At 48.7% G+C, this 14,522-nt stretch overlaps 1 protein-coding gene across 1 annotated transcript in view; it reads left to right on the plus strand.

The window, feature by feature from the left end:
- FNDC1 (fibronectin type III domain containing 1) overlaps positions 1-14,522 on the plus strand; it is a 109,107-nt gene that overhangs the window by 43,128 nt on the left and 51,457 nt on the right. Inside the window, exons 5-7 of the mRNA XM_055433027.2 lie at positions 7,648-7,854; positions 11,605-11,703; positions 13,174-13,291. Coding sequence (XP_055289002.2) covers positions 7,648-7,854; positions 11,605-11,703; positions 13,174-13,291 — 424 coding nt within the window. The remainder of the gene's footprint in view (positions 1-7,647; positions 7,855-11,604; positions 11,704-13,173; positions 13,292-14,522) is intronic.

Consider the following 14,522-nt stretch of genomic DNA (forward strand, 5'->3'; position numbering starts at 1 on the left):
GTCCTCACTGACTCCCCGGCAGGCAGCCAGGCCCTTGAAGACTGAAATCTGGGTAAATGTAAGGGGAATGGTGTGACGAATGGCTTCTGATGGGACGAATGGACCCACATTCCCTGGAGGGCAGTCAGTTCCCTTGGGAACTTAGCCAGCATCTTCTGAATGCAGGGATTCTCATGACATGATAGTCCTAGATAGATGGTGATGCCTGGCTCTGCAGACCAGTCCTTCCCCCGAGGGGCACCCAGGGGGACGCTCTCCCAGACAGGCACTATATGTATGCCACCGTGTGGCTGCGGGTGACACCAACTCTGCAACCGCTGTGAGCTTCTAGATAGGGGTGGAGGGAACCAGGGATGCAGCCCCAACAGCCCTGGGTTCCAGTGCCAGCTGAGTGCCTGATGCTGTCCGGCTTGGAGATTCTCCCTTACTCTCTTGGAGCCTCACTTCTGTTGTCTATAAATGGGGTATTTATTGGGTTATTGTGAGGATGCTTGTCCAGTGCCTTACCTGGCAGGGATCCAGTTGATGATGAAGTTTGGTGATGCTCCAACAGACTGTTCTGAAGTAAGGCATGAGATTTCCTTTCTCCTTCTCGGGTTTCCCTTTTGGCTCAAATGGTAAAGAATCTGCCTGCAGTGTGAGAGACCCAGGTTCGATTCTTGGGTCGGGAAGATCCCCTGGAGAAGGAAATGGCAACTCACTCCAGCATTCTTGCCTGGAGAATCCGGCGGGCAGAGGAGCCTGGTGGGCTACAGTCCATGGGGTCACAAAGAGTCGGACATGACAGAGTGTCTAACACTCTCTTGTTAAATAGCTGGGCTTGTCCAAATAAACAACAGTTCAGTGCATCGTTAAATGTACCGAGGGCCTTGATTGGAGAGGAGAGTGGGGCATTAAAGGGAAACTTTAGAGTACGTATTGCACATGTGGTTTTTGGGGAGAGGAGCTCTGGGAGCCTTTCAGAGGGGTTGCAGGAGGGCCGAGTGTCGGAATTCACCCGGGAAGAAGGAGCCCATGGCAGACCAAGGCTGTCAGGTGTTGCCAACCTGCCCGCACTCTGGCCTCGGCTGGCATGGAGGGGAGGGCACCCAGACTCAGCATGGGGGCAGCAGGCAAGTGTCTGGTTCCTCTGGTTGAGACAGCTGGTGTCATCCCCCCTGTACCCCAGTGCATCTTCCCTCCCCAATCCTGCCCCCTCACCTCTTCCTAATCTCTTTCATCGCAAGCGCACACAAGCTCCGGAATCTCACCTGTCCCGGATACAGGTGGGAGGGGGTGTGTTTCCATAAGCCCCACCCCCCAGGTGTTCTGATGCACAGTGCAGTGTGAGGACTGTGGTCCAGGCTCGTGGGCTGGATTCCTGCCCGCCCTCAGACCAGCGTCCCTGGTGGCCTTGAGGTCTGATGTCTGGGAAGGGTGGGGAGGCCGTCTGGGGCCGAGGCTGGGTGAAGAGAAGGGCGGCTTTTCCTGCCCCCGGGCTGAGGATAAGGGCTGTCTGTGTGAAGCTTGGAGGCCAGTGCAGTGGGTGTCAGGTGGGTCAGTAGGACAAACCACTTGCTCTCCGAAGCTCTAGACTGAGGGATCCCTCACATCCTCCTGGAAACAAGAATGTCCTGGAAGTTGAGACCGGGCCAGGGAAAGCGGTCACCAGACAGCCGTGGCCATGGACTTTCATGCCGATGAAGAGGAGGGGCTGACTCAGAGGGGTGTGTGACTGAGATGCTGACGAGGACGAGGAATAGTGTTTCTGCTTACGGTGCAAAAAGAGCCACCTGGGCGTCGACAGCCTCGTATATGAGAAGCCTTTCAGTGTAGAGTCTTTGGCGATACGTCCACTTCCTTTGCTCCTGTCTGGTTCTTTGAAAGTGAAAGTCGCTCAGTCATGTCCGACTCTTTGCGACCCCGTGGACTATACAGTCCTTGGAATCCTCCAGGCCAGAATACTGGCGTGGGTAGCCTTTTCCCTTCTCCAGGGGATCTTCCCAACCCAGGGATCGAACCTGGGTCTCCCGCATTGCAGGTGGATTCTTTACCAGCTTTCTTTGAAACACATTTTTTTTTTTTTTAGTGCCCACAGAAAACTCTGTGATGCAACCACAGCTCACCTTCTGGAAGGAGCCGCCAGCCCACCATGAATCTGATAAAAGAGGGTTTTTATCACGACCGATCACAAACACAATGACCACTTAATGTGTCCTTGATAGGTGCCAGGACAGTGTGAATTACAAAACCCAGTAAGCTGGACACTTCTTGACCGAGGAGGAAACTGAAGTTCGAAAGGCAGTGAGATGTAGACTCAGATTCAGACCCTGACTTTCAAGCCCACAGAAGCCCAATTCAGAAGCTACGTGTTTACCTCGCGCTGAATTGTAAACGGGCAAAGAAAGCATCATGTTGAATTTTGGATTGTTTTGTCTGTGAAAAGAACAGATCTTTTTTGACTCCCTACAATTTCAGAATACTTGCCATTTTGCATAGCTGGCGATGCACATCAGGGGCGATGTTCTGATTCTGCCTGGCTTTCAGACGTTTGTTGCAGTCTACAGGGGAATCGTTTCACCTCACTGACATGCTTAATGGATGGTGTGCGATTAATCACTGTAGGTCTTCTGAGGTCAATTCATTCTGAGCAACATCTACCTGGTTAAATAGTCTCCAGAGCAACGGAGGGAGTCTGTCCTGCCAGGTTCAAAATATACTTGGCACTGGTGGATGTGACCATCATTCCTCTTGGCCATTGTGACTTCCTGTTTTCAGGAGAAAAGGCTTACAGGGATTTATTAGAAAATTTTCAGAAGGCTTCTGTGAGGCTATCACACACAGCTTAGAGAAAACACTTAGAAAATCTCATTGCAAGTGAACTCGAACCAAATGAACATATTTCTTCATGTGTACATCAGCTTCCCAGATGCTCTACAGAAGATCTGTAAAAGCTAACTGACAGTGTGTTTCATCCAGAACGGAAATTTTCAAAGTGCTTGAGAACATTGGGGTTGGCTTTAGGGCTGTGTACAGCGGAATGGCATTGTCCCCTCACTCTGGTTTCTAGAGTCGATGGCCTTCTCTGGTTGCTAAGGGCAACCTGCTGAGTAGCTTCTCTGGTTCCTTAGCTATGCTGTCTGATTCACTGAAAAAAACACATACTTGCTGGCTGGGTCCCTTCTCTGTTCACCTGAAACTATCCCAATATTGTTCATCGGCTATACTCCAACACAAAATTGTTGTTGTTCAGTTGCTAAGTCGTGTCCAACTCTTTGTGACCCCATGGACTGCAGCATGCTAGGCTCCCCTGCCCTTCACCATCTCCCGGAGCTTGCTCAAACTCATGTCAACTGAGTCAGTGATGCCATCCATCCATCTCATACTCTGTCGTCCCCTTCTCCTCCCACCTTCATTCTTTCCCAGCATCAGGGTCTTTTCCAGTGAGTCATCTCTTCACATCAGGTGGCCAAAGTATTAGAGCTTCAGCTTTAGCATCAGTCTTTCCAATGAATATACAGCGTTGATTTCCTTTAGGATGGACTGGTTGTATCTCCTTGCTATCCAAGGAGTTAAAGAAAAAACACATACCTGCAAATGTGAGGCCTACTGTGCAAGGCATTATGCTCACACTTGGAAGGGGGCCTGTCCAGCTTAGAACCCATGTTTCACGTTTATTAGCAGAAGAGGTTGGTGGCTGGTGGGATGGCTTGTGGGGAGGGGTGAGCATGAGTGGACGGGGTCTCGGTGGACCAGCGGGGAGACTGGCATCAGGGTGGCTGCATTCAGCTCGCTGCTTGGCACTTAGCCATGCGGCCTTGGGTCAGGTGCTTCACCTCTTGATCCTCAGTTTTCTTGTGGGGATTATGACATCTGGACTCCCTGCCTGGGAGATGTTGGAAGGACAGTTAAAATGAACCATGCGAGAGCGTGTACCCAAGTATGAGGTTCTGTGTAGAAGAGGCAGTGTGGTTGGTCCTAAGGGCTGGCCTCAGCCCTGTTGCCAAAGCTTGCTCAGCAGGCCTGGCTTTGTTCTGGAACCCTGGTGTGGAGGGTTGGATGGCAGCCCGGAGCCTGTGAGGGGAGCCCATGCGGTCTGAGGGGGCAGCTGCTGTCCCTGCCTCTGGGCAGTGTGGCTGAGATTTAGTGGGCCTGGCCTGGGTCAGGATCTCAGGCCAAACCCTGTACCATCTGGAATGGAGCCCCTTGTCCTTGGAACCTACCCCCTTCCTCTTCCTCAGGGACCCTGGCACTTCAGGACATCCCAGTGGTCTTTCTCCTTCTTTCTGTTTGTTCGAAATTTTGCTCTTGAGTGTCAAGGGTTATTTGTTCTGGAGCATAGGCCCACAGCACTCCCCAAATGAAGAAGACGTGTTAGTCGCTCTTTGCGACCCCATGGACTGTAGCCCGCCAGGCTCCTTTGTCCATGGAATTCCCCAGGCAAGAATACTGGAGTGGGTTGCCATTCCCTTTTCCAGGGGGTCTTCCCAACCCAGGGATTGAACCTGTGTCTCCTTCACTGGCGGTGGATACTTCACCGTCTGAGCCACCAGGGAAGCCTTAAGGCCCCGAGGTGAGGCTCACTTCCACCGATGCTGGTTCCACTGTAAAGTAGATGGCTGGGTGGGTCTCAGGGCGGGGACTGGGCCACAGAGCTGGGAACGCCACTTCTGTTCAGTGATTTACTTCTTAGCTGAATCTTGATAGACCCATGCATGTGGGTCAACTTGCCTGTCTTGCTGGAGATCATCCCAGAAGTCCCAGACCGATGGGTAGCCCTCTGCAGTGGTGGGGAGAGTGGTTGTGTCACCCGGGGCTTCATGACAAGAGAGGTGAGGGCGGCCCTGAGGCTAGGCAGATCGGTGACAGCACCGTGGAAACTCACCACGTTTACTGCTGCCCCTCGGAGATAGACTGTGGCCGCTGTGGGGGTTGAGGGGAGCCTGCCAGTCCTGCTGTGAAGAAGAGCAGTGCAAATGGCCTGTGGCAGCTTGAGCAGGCGTCATTTCTCACGTCTGCATCACTGAGGTTCCCTTGAGGAGGTATGAGCTTTTCTTTAGAGTAAAATGAATACTGTGTATTATTGGCAGACATAATTTTTAAATAATTTATTTTTCACTGAAGGATAGCTGCTTTACAATATTGGTTTGATTTGTGCCATACATGAATCAGCCCTCGGTGTATGTATGTCCCCTCCCTCTTGAACCTCGCTCCCACCTGCCGCCCATTCCCACCCCTCTAGGCTGCTGCAAAGCCCCGGGTTGAGTTCCCTGGGTCATATAGCGATTCCCATTGGCTGTCTGTTTTGTGTACGGTAGTGGGTATGCATGCGTGCTACTCTCCCCGTTCGTCTCACCTCTCCTTCCTCCCGCTGCCCTGTTCATAAGTCGGTTCTCTAGGCAGACATCATTTTCACCTTATGGACTTCTTAAAAAAAAAAAAAAGCCCCGATGCCTGCCCAAAGCTGGACACTCTGGAGCCAGACGCCAACCCGAGGGGGTTCCCCTGGGAGAGCCTGTGGGCTCGCTCATCAGAGGGGCTTCTGCTAAAACAGTGTGTTTTAGGCGGTGATAGTTTGCATTGGAGGCACACAGAGTAAAACTTGACTCGGAAAATGTAACGAGAGTGAAGCCAAGTTTTCTGCTTCCTTTGACATTTCCTCTCTCGACCTCTGTCCCCCTGCCTATGGCTCATGTCAGGTTTCTTTCATAACTTTGCATAAAGCTGAAAATGACGCAAACACTATTCCTGAAAAGTTAAACCTGGTTGTGTATTTTGTTCTGATGCATGCCATCCAAAAATGTGCTGATTTCAAAAACCAAACCAAAGTTTCATCGAGACTAAGCGTGCCACCCCTCGTCCAGATGTTGCATCTCGTTAAGTCGTTTTTACCAGATATTTTCACTACTGGCTTTTAAAAAATGATTCCTACCCTAGCCCCACGTGGACAAGGTCTGTTCAGCAGTGACACATGCTGATGAAAATCCACAGTCACCCACAGATAATACAACTGCTTAACGAGACTCTCAGCAGTCTGGATCTTTCTAGAAACACTGAGCGTCCTGTTCTTAGGAGTATGAAGGAAGAGGTCCCCAATGGGACTCATAAGAAAAATCAACTCATAGGATTAATGTAGGAACTCATTCAATGAATCAGTATTGTGCTGTTAATGAATTGGACTATTCATACTAAACACTTTAGACAGATTTTCTTTTCAGTTATAGAGATGCACATATTTGTCATTTCCATATTGCTTGGTGGTCCCTAATTTTTATAGAGGCTAGATTCTTGAAATGGAGAGCTCCATCTATGAACTTGGAATAAAGCTGAGTTCAGTTTACATCCCCAGGGTGCAAGACAAAATTTTATACAGTTAGTTCATTGACTGTGCTATTGGATTAAAAACAAAAAAAAATCTGAATAAGACAAAATTTTATATAGTTGGCTCATTGACTGTGCTATTGAATTAAAAACAAAAAAAAAATCTGAATAATCACTACTTTGTGTTTTGGGAAAAATAGTTGTTGAACCGTGATTCCCTTAGCAGCCTTTAGGAATGAGGGTGCCCCGTGATTGATTAGGTAACTCCAGCTAATTTACAACAGGATATTCCTTTTGGTTCGAAGACACACTCAGGTGACTGATTTCTTGGCATAACCATCTCCAATGGCTGTTATTGTGCTGTTGAAACTCACGCTAACTCATGACATTTTGTTTTGTTTGTCTGTTTTGTTTTGGTTAGTGTTAAAATATTCACTTAGGTGGGAATTTTCCAGTCTAATAAAATTAGAATTGGTGGTGGGGGGTGATGTACATAGTGGAGGAATGATGCCTGGGAAATATACCTGGCTTCCATAGCCAGAGAGACACGCACTGGATCACTGGAGCCCCCGAAAGGGCTAGAATGTGACCCGCTGTCAGAAACAGGTGGCGTAGTCATCATGTGGTCTGTAGCTCTCGTTCCCAAACGTATCATCAGCTCTTAATCGATGTAAAAGCAAAACTTCGAACAATAAGTATTGGCCTTGCTTTGAGGATGTTAACTGTGAGAGTGACTCCTGAGACTTATCAGCTTAGCAAGAGTACTGGAAATGGATTCATTTGGCAGGAAGGCAACAGCAGACGTGGGGCATGGCAGCAGGGTTTGTCTGAAGGGGCACGACTTGGACACGCCAGAGAAATTAAGATCAAAACCAGAAAGCAGGATTGAGCTCTTAGCGAGTCACCATAAAGACAAGGAAAGCCCAGTTTTTTTTAAAACTTATAGTGGAAAAGCTTCCAGGAGGACAGTTAAAAATAGCGTGAAAGTGTGTTTGCTATACTTTATGCTGACCCTTTGCTTTCACCAGGGAATATAGTTTTTGGCTTTAAGGGGGCAAGAGGAAATAGATGAAAAGAAACACTGTAAAGCGTCCAGGATTTCTGGCTGGCAGTCTCACACACGGTATGTTTTCACTTTAAATCCTTGAGACCTCGTGGCCTCCTGTGTGCGGTGGACACTGAGTGTCGATGCCCTTGGGGGAAGAATGTTCTTACTAGAACTGGTTACCCAAAGTGGATGTTTTAAGCCCAGCTGCTGATTGTCATGGATCCATCTTTGGGCATCCATCCTCTGTTGGGAGCTCCGGGGTTTGCTGTTTAATAGTCTTGTGTCATGTCCTCTTTAAGAAAAGGACGTGCCCAACAAGCCCTTGCGGGTCCGAGTCCGCTCCTCCGACGACCGGCTGTCCGTGGCGTGGAAGGCACCGCGCCTCTCTGGAGCCAAGAGTCCACGGCGATCCCGGGGCTTCCTTCTGGGCTATGGAGAAAGTGGCCGGAAGATGAATTACGTCCCACTGACGAGAGATGAGCGAACGCATGAAATCAAAAAGCTAGGTGAGTTTCATGTTCATTGCTGTTTGATGTCTTAATGATCTTGGCGATCATTTTTAGATTGTGAAGCTCCTTTGAACAGAACGTTGTCTTTCGGCTGTGATGTTCATTTTCCAGGTGTTGCAGTTATTCAGAAATTCACTGTTCAGCCCTCCTTCCACACCTCCATCCTTCTCACCTTCCATCAGCGGTGGGACAAGGCCACCAGCAAGTGCCTATCAGCGGCTTCCTGACGGGGGTCGCGCTGATGCTGTGGCCTGTGGACTCTAAAGCACAGGCTTAATAGTTGTGGCCTACGGGCTTAGTTGTTCTGAGGCCTGTGGGATTGTCCCAGAGATGAGGGATCGAACCCATGTCTCCTGCCTTGACAGGCAGATTCTTTACCACTGAGTCACCAGGGAAGCCCCATCGTTTAGGTTTTTAAGCTTCATCTTAGATCCTGGGGCACTGGACCTTGGGTCCCATCGAGATGAAGCATGGTGGCCGCTGATGGAGCCTGTGGACCAAGTCTGCCCTCCTTCCTCTTTGCAAACGCTCACTGGGTGAAGGAGGCATCACAGCATCGGCCGCAGAGGCTCCAGGAATGTTTGCCAGGAGAGGTTATGAGCTCGGTTGCCTGGTTCGAGACCTGCTTGCCTTGCTCATCAGCAGGCCTGGAGAGTGGACAGGGGCCATGCTCCGAGGTGGGGCAGCGATGACCCCTTGCTCCTGGTATCCCCTGGGGGTGGAAACCCTGCAGCACTCCTCGATCACTGCTGCTTTTCTGCCTTCCTTTGCACCCCCTTATCTACATGATGAGTCTGGCAGGAGGCACTGGGCAGGCGTGGCTGGGCCCCTTCCTTCCGCATCCTGTAGGGGAAGCTGGGCTGCAGAGCACAGTCTGTTCCACTCCTCTGTGCCAGAGTGGTGGAGGGCCCAGGGTTGCTCGGGCCATGAGGTCTGTCTGCCTCTGGGGTTTGGTATCAGAAAGGGCACCTGCCCCAAGTTCTCCAGCTTGGTGTGAACCAGCAAGAGATACTGTGGCCCCCCTGCTTAGTCTTGTTCCCTTCCTAACTGAATCAGTGCTCAGGTGAGGAAGAGGGTGTGATTTTACTGGGTCCTGCTGAGACTCCAGGGGGATACCATGGTCTTATCACGACGCAGTCGTGGCCCAGCTCCCAGCACACGCGATGAGGGGCCAGAGACTGACCAGGGCAGGTTTGAGCTGCTGGAGGTGCTGAGCGGGAAGCCAGGCTGGATTTCCTCCCCGAAAGATCCATGGCAGCTACCTTACTGCTCTGCTCAGACACCTACTGTTGGAAAAGTCAGTTGAGTGTTGCTAGGGCAGGTTTGGCCTGGCATCCTGTGGGCTTTACGGGGTCTCCACATGGTGGCACAGGCAGCCATGAGCCGGGCATGGCATTGAAGCCTTAAAATAGATGCCAGGCTTTTTCCAGCCAGAAGAGACTACCTATCTGTCTGCTCCAAAGCCACGTAAAATCACTAGGGGTTGCAAGAGAGACTGGAGGAATCTGAGAGGTCCATGTTTTGTGAAGGCTGGCTTCTGGATTAGCAGCAAGACCCAGAGCCAGAGGCCTGACACCTCATTTGTATCCATCCATTCCTGGGCCTACCCCTAGCCCTGAGTGGTTGTGCTGTGCAGGTCATGTGGCGGTTTTGGGGAGTCGGGCCAAATTCTACCCAGAACATCAGCAGAAGAGCCGAGTCCCCATCTTTGCGTTTCTGACACTGCAGGTGAGCATTGTGCAAGTGGAGAGTTTTCACTGCCCGAAGTTCTTTCCTAGGCACCACACATTAAAGTGTCCTTTGGTGTTGACGAATTTTTCATCTGACTGGTTCTGTTAACTGTGTGTTTCCTTAGTAGTGAAGCCCTGGCTCACTTGAGCAGAGCAGAAGGATTTTTTTTTTTTAATTTGGCTTCCTGAACTTGAGCAAATGTTGGCACTGAGGTCAGGGGTAGGCCCCAGTCCTCGCCTGAATGGACAGCTCAGGACTCCACCTGCTAGTTTTGGAATGTTCACCAAATAAAAAGTATTGGATTTGCCATCGTGAAGATCTACGTGATCACATAGGAGGAGGTCTCACTGGACACTAGCTCATCCTGGCCGGGAGGATGAGGCGACGTGAATTCCTGGGAATGTCGGAGTGGCCTGCTGTGTCTGAGGACGCCAGACTCCTTACTTTATCCTGCGTAGGATTTTAATTCCACTGGTAACGGAGACGCCATGGAAAGCGTGGTACTGCAGGGAATGGCCAAACTTTAAGGAAACTTGGAGAAAAATGGGCCTGTGGTCCCATCAGCAGAAGCCCTGCCCTCGGAGTCATTCATGAAACATGTCTTCTTGGGCATATTCTAAGTCAGGCACCATCCTGGCACGGCCCCCCACAGTCCCCTACAGGGGCAGACAGTACCCAGAGTGCGTAGAGCTCACTGTTGTGAAAGCGGCTGCAGGGGACAGAGAAGTGTCAGGGACAGGCGGCTCTCTGGCCTCTGGGAGGGGCCGCCAGTGTTGAATCTTGTCATCAGAGGAGGCCCCCGCAGGTGGTGGGAATACGGAGGGGGAGGAGGTAGCCAGCCCAGAGGAGGTGGGAGCCGGACAGTAAAGAGGAACGAGCCTTTGGAGTCCTTCAGGACATTTCCATGGACCTTCGGGAGTCAGTTTCTGCCACGTCACACTGAGGTCAGGAAGTGAGGGGAGTTGGTGGCTCTGATGAGCAGGGCTGCGACCTGCGGTCCCAGGGGTCCCTTGGATGGTGATGCTGCGTTCATTTTGGAAGTTTTGTTTCTACTGTATTCAATGGTAAAGGAGCACAGGAAGAAGTGTGCTTTTATACCCCTGGGTCTCTGATATTTCTGTGAAAAAGTGGTGAATTGTGGCATGCCCAGCTGTCAGGCGCTTTCTCAGTCCAGGGTCAGTGTCCCGTGGGCTCTGGGCTCTCTGTCCCCTCTCACCTATGTTAGTAAGAGCCCAGGGCTTGTCCGAGACAAGCCTAGCATTTGGGCCATGTCCTTGGGGTCATCTCACCCCACTGAGCTGGCTCCTCATCCATGAAAAGGAGATGATGAGAGTGGCTTCCTCATGGGGCTTTGTCGGTACTCAGTGAGGAGTGAGATAAAATGCTTAACCCGACACAGAGACTAGAGCCGGCACACACAAGCCGGCGTTACGGTTTACTGCAGTGCAGCCTGCTCCTGGAGACCATCTCAGGCCACACTGACCTGGAGAGCACAGCAAATCCAAAATCTGGGCATTCAGCAAATCAAGAACTTAAATAATTATATTGCAGACATGCGGGAGAGTCCGTCATGGGAAACTGGTCTTTTCTTGGTGGTTCCTGATAAACGATGAACCACTGTTTTTCACATTTAGTTCTTTATACACATTCCTGGATTGTGAGATTGAAACAGTAAAATTTTTCTTTGTTGACATTTGGTGTGCTTGTCAGTAGCGCCAAGAGATTAACAGATCTGAAGGGACTCCAATGTTGAGACATTTAACGTTCTGGGAATCCAAGTGTTACAAACTTGATTTTTTTCAGGAGTTCTGCGTAAAAACCACTTCCTGACATAAATCGTGTTCTTTTTGAGTTTAGTTCCTACAGTTCTCAGTCTCATCTGTAGTTGTCCTGAGTAAGTTAGAATGCCAATAAGATGAGAAGGGAAGGTGGTAAGGGGAGGGAGACACGGACAAGCAGGGGTGTGCTTTCCAGAGAACCAGGGCAGAACCTCATACCTTGCTTGTTGGTCCACAGCCTCCGAGTCGGTGTACGTGGTCTCTCTGCAGTCCATGAACTCCCGGGGGCAGAGTCAGCCGGTCTACAGGGCTGCCCTAACGAAGCGGAAGATTTCAGGTATGTCTCCAGGGACGCATCTGGTCAAGTGCTCTAGGGCTTGGATGTTTTCCAATGATGCTGGCCGGTTGATGACGTACATGGATTTTATTGGGTATAAGGGGCAACAGGGGGGAAGACTTGGTCACATGTTGGAGGCACGAGGGTTTCTTTTCTACTCAGAGGCTAGAGTGTTCCTGTGATGCAATCTATCCCTGTGTATATTTGAATGGCTTCAGATTTGTCATGATAGCCCCAAGCATTTATTCCATTTACAGGCAGGGTCTGATCCATGCATAAATTGCCCTTGGTGACAGACTGGGAACAAAGAGAGAGAAGGGTAGGTGTGGACCGGGCAGCACACAAGATATGCCCTCACACTTTGTTTCAGCTAAGACTGCCTAAAAATGGCATTGAGAAGAGCGAGGAAAAATGTGGAACTGGCTTGCTGATCGCCTGATCATTGGCAACTTACCTAGGGATAGTGTTTCCACATCTGTTCACAGATGTTTTTTATGTCAGTCATATATAGTAACAAATAACGTATACCTTTTCTGGATCGTGTGCCTTAGTTTAAAGAGGCAACCCATGACATAATGATATTCGTGAATTCACAATTTATGTAAATAATATATTTATATGGTATAATCTTATATTGATAGTTACTGTAATTGTACATTGTATAACAAAAGTCACACATGTATTATGTTTCACTTTTAAAAAATTCTTTAATTGCTGCTCTAGAAGAAGTCCCTGTATCACTTTTCTAAAGGCTACATGGTTAGCTTCCCCTGCTTGTAGTGAAAGCCACAACCTTTTGAAACATGATCCTTGAAAGTTGAAAAGACAAAACAAATGAAAAAACCGCAAAACTCCAAGAGACTAAGAAAAGCAAAACTGAAGACATCTTGTGAGTCTCAGTGTTAGATTGCACATAAACTTTGTGACTGTACTGTAGTCCATTGGAAACTGGCAAACTGAATTCTCTTTTCTATCTGAATATAACATTTAATCTGCTTTGGAATCATATATTCTAAATTGTGAGGACACTGAACTCAATGTGATTTGTGCAATTGTTGAGCGAGAATTTTTATTCATGCCGTAATCACCCAGGAAATGCTCTGATTTGAACTTTTCTTCCCCAAACTTTTGCTTCCTGTAGAAATACTATTATTTCCCAGAAACTCAGAGTGTTTACTGAGAAAGCTCTGAGTGATCTGGACTATCTCTGACCAAGGCAAAGCATCTCCTTTTGCACGACTGTCCTTATGTTGATTGGGTTAGGCAGCTTAGAATGTGTTTAAGAAGAGAAAGAATGGAGATTTTTGGTTTTCTGCGTTGACCAATCAAATAATTGCTTGACTTCCTATTCATTTTATTTTATCTAAATCAAGCGTAAACAATCTAAAAACTAGGCTCTGGGGGCCAGCAGGACTCAGGGCAGAGCCTGCTGTAGGGACAGCCTTTCCACATGCCACACTGTCGTTGCAGAAGAGGATGAGCTGGACGTACCTGAAGACATCAACGTCCGGGTTATGTCATCCCAGTCTGTGCTAGTAGCCTGGGTGGACCCTGTTTTGGAAAAACAGAAGAAAGTTGTTGCATCAAGGTACTTTTCCCTCTATGTCTTTATTTTCTGTATAAGAGACGTGGTTTTTCTGGCCTTGAAGAGACATGTATTTATTTGGATGATTGTATTGTCAGACATACGTGAACGCCGACCTCTTTTGTAGCTGACAGGTAGACTGTTCTAGGACAATCTAGCTGAATCTGTGGGTGGTACACATTCCCGCAGATTAGATGTGGGTATACACTCAATATGCCAGCAAATTTGGAAAACTCAGCAGTGGCCACAGGACTGGAAAAGGTCAGTCTTCATTCCAATCCCAAAGAAAGGCAATGCCAAAGAATGCTCAAACTAGCACACAATTGCACTCATCTCACACGCTAGTAAAGTCATGCTCAAAATTCTCCAAGCCAGGCTTCAGCAATATGTGAACCATGAACTCCCAGATGTTCAAGCAGGTTTTAGAAAAGGCAGAGGCACCAGAGATCAAATTGCCAACATCCGCTGGATCATGGAGAAAGCAAGAGAGTTCCAGAAAAACATCTATTTCTGCTTCATTGACTATGCCAAAGCCTTTGACTGTATGGATCACAATAAACTGTGTAACATTCCGAAAGAGATGGGAATACCAGACCACCTGACCTGCCTCTTGAGAAACCTGTATGCAGGTCAGGAAGCAACAGTCAGAACTGTACATGGAACAACAGACTGGTTCCAAATAGGAAAAGGAGTGCGTCAAGGCTGTATATTGTCACCTTGCTTATTTAACTTATATGCAGAGTTCTTCATGAGGAACGCTGGGCTGGAAGAAGCACAAGCTGGAATCAAAATTACCGGGAGAAATATCAATAACCTCAGATATGCAGATGACACCACCCTTATGGCAGAAAGTGAAGAGGAACTCAAAAGCCTCTTGATGAAAGTGAAAGAGAAGAGTGAAAAGGTTGGCTTGAAGCTCAACATTCAGAAAACAAAGATCATGGCATCTGGTCCCATCACTTCATGGGAAATACATGGAAAAACAGTGGAAACGTGTCAGATTTTATTTTTGGGGGCTCCAAAATCACTGCGGATGCTGATTGCAGCCATGAAATTAAAAGATGCTTACTCCTTGGAAGGAAAGTTATGACCAACCTAGATAGTATATTAAAAAGCAGAGACATTACTTTGCCAACCAAGGTCCGTCTAGTCAAGGCTATGGTTTTTCCCGTGGTCATGTATGGATGTGAGAGTTGGACTGTGAAGAAAGCTGATCCCCGAAGAATTGATGCTT

Source organism: Moschus berezovskii, chromosome 10 (assembly GCF_049115385.1).
Source record: "Moschus berezovskii isolate FMDL1 chromosome 10, NW_MosBer_1.0, whole genome shotgun sequence".
NCBI lineage: Eukaryota > Metazoa > Chordata > Mammalia > Artiodactyla > Moschidae > Moschus > Moschus berezovskii.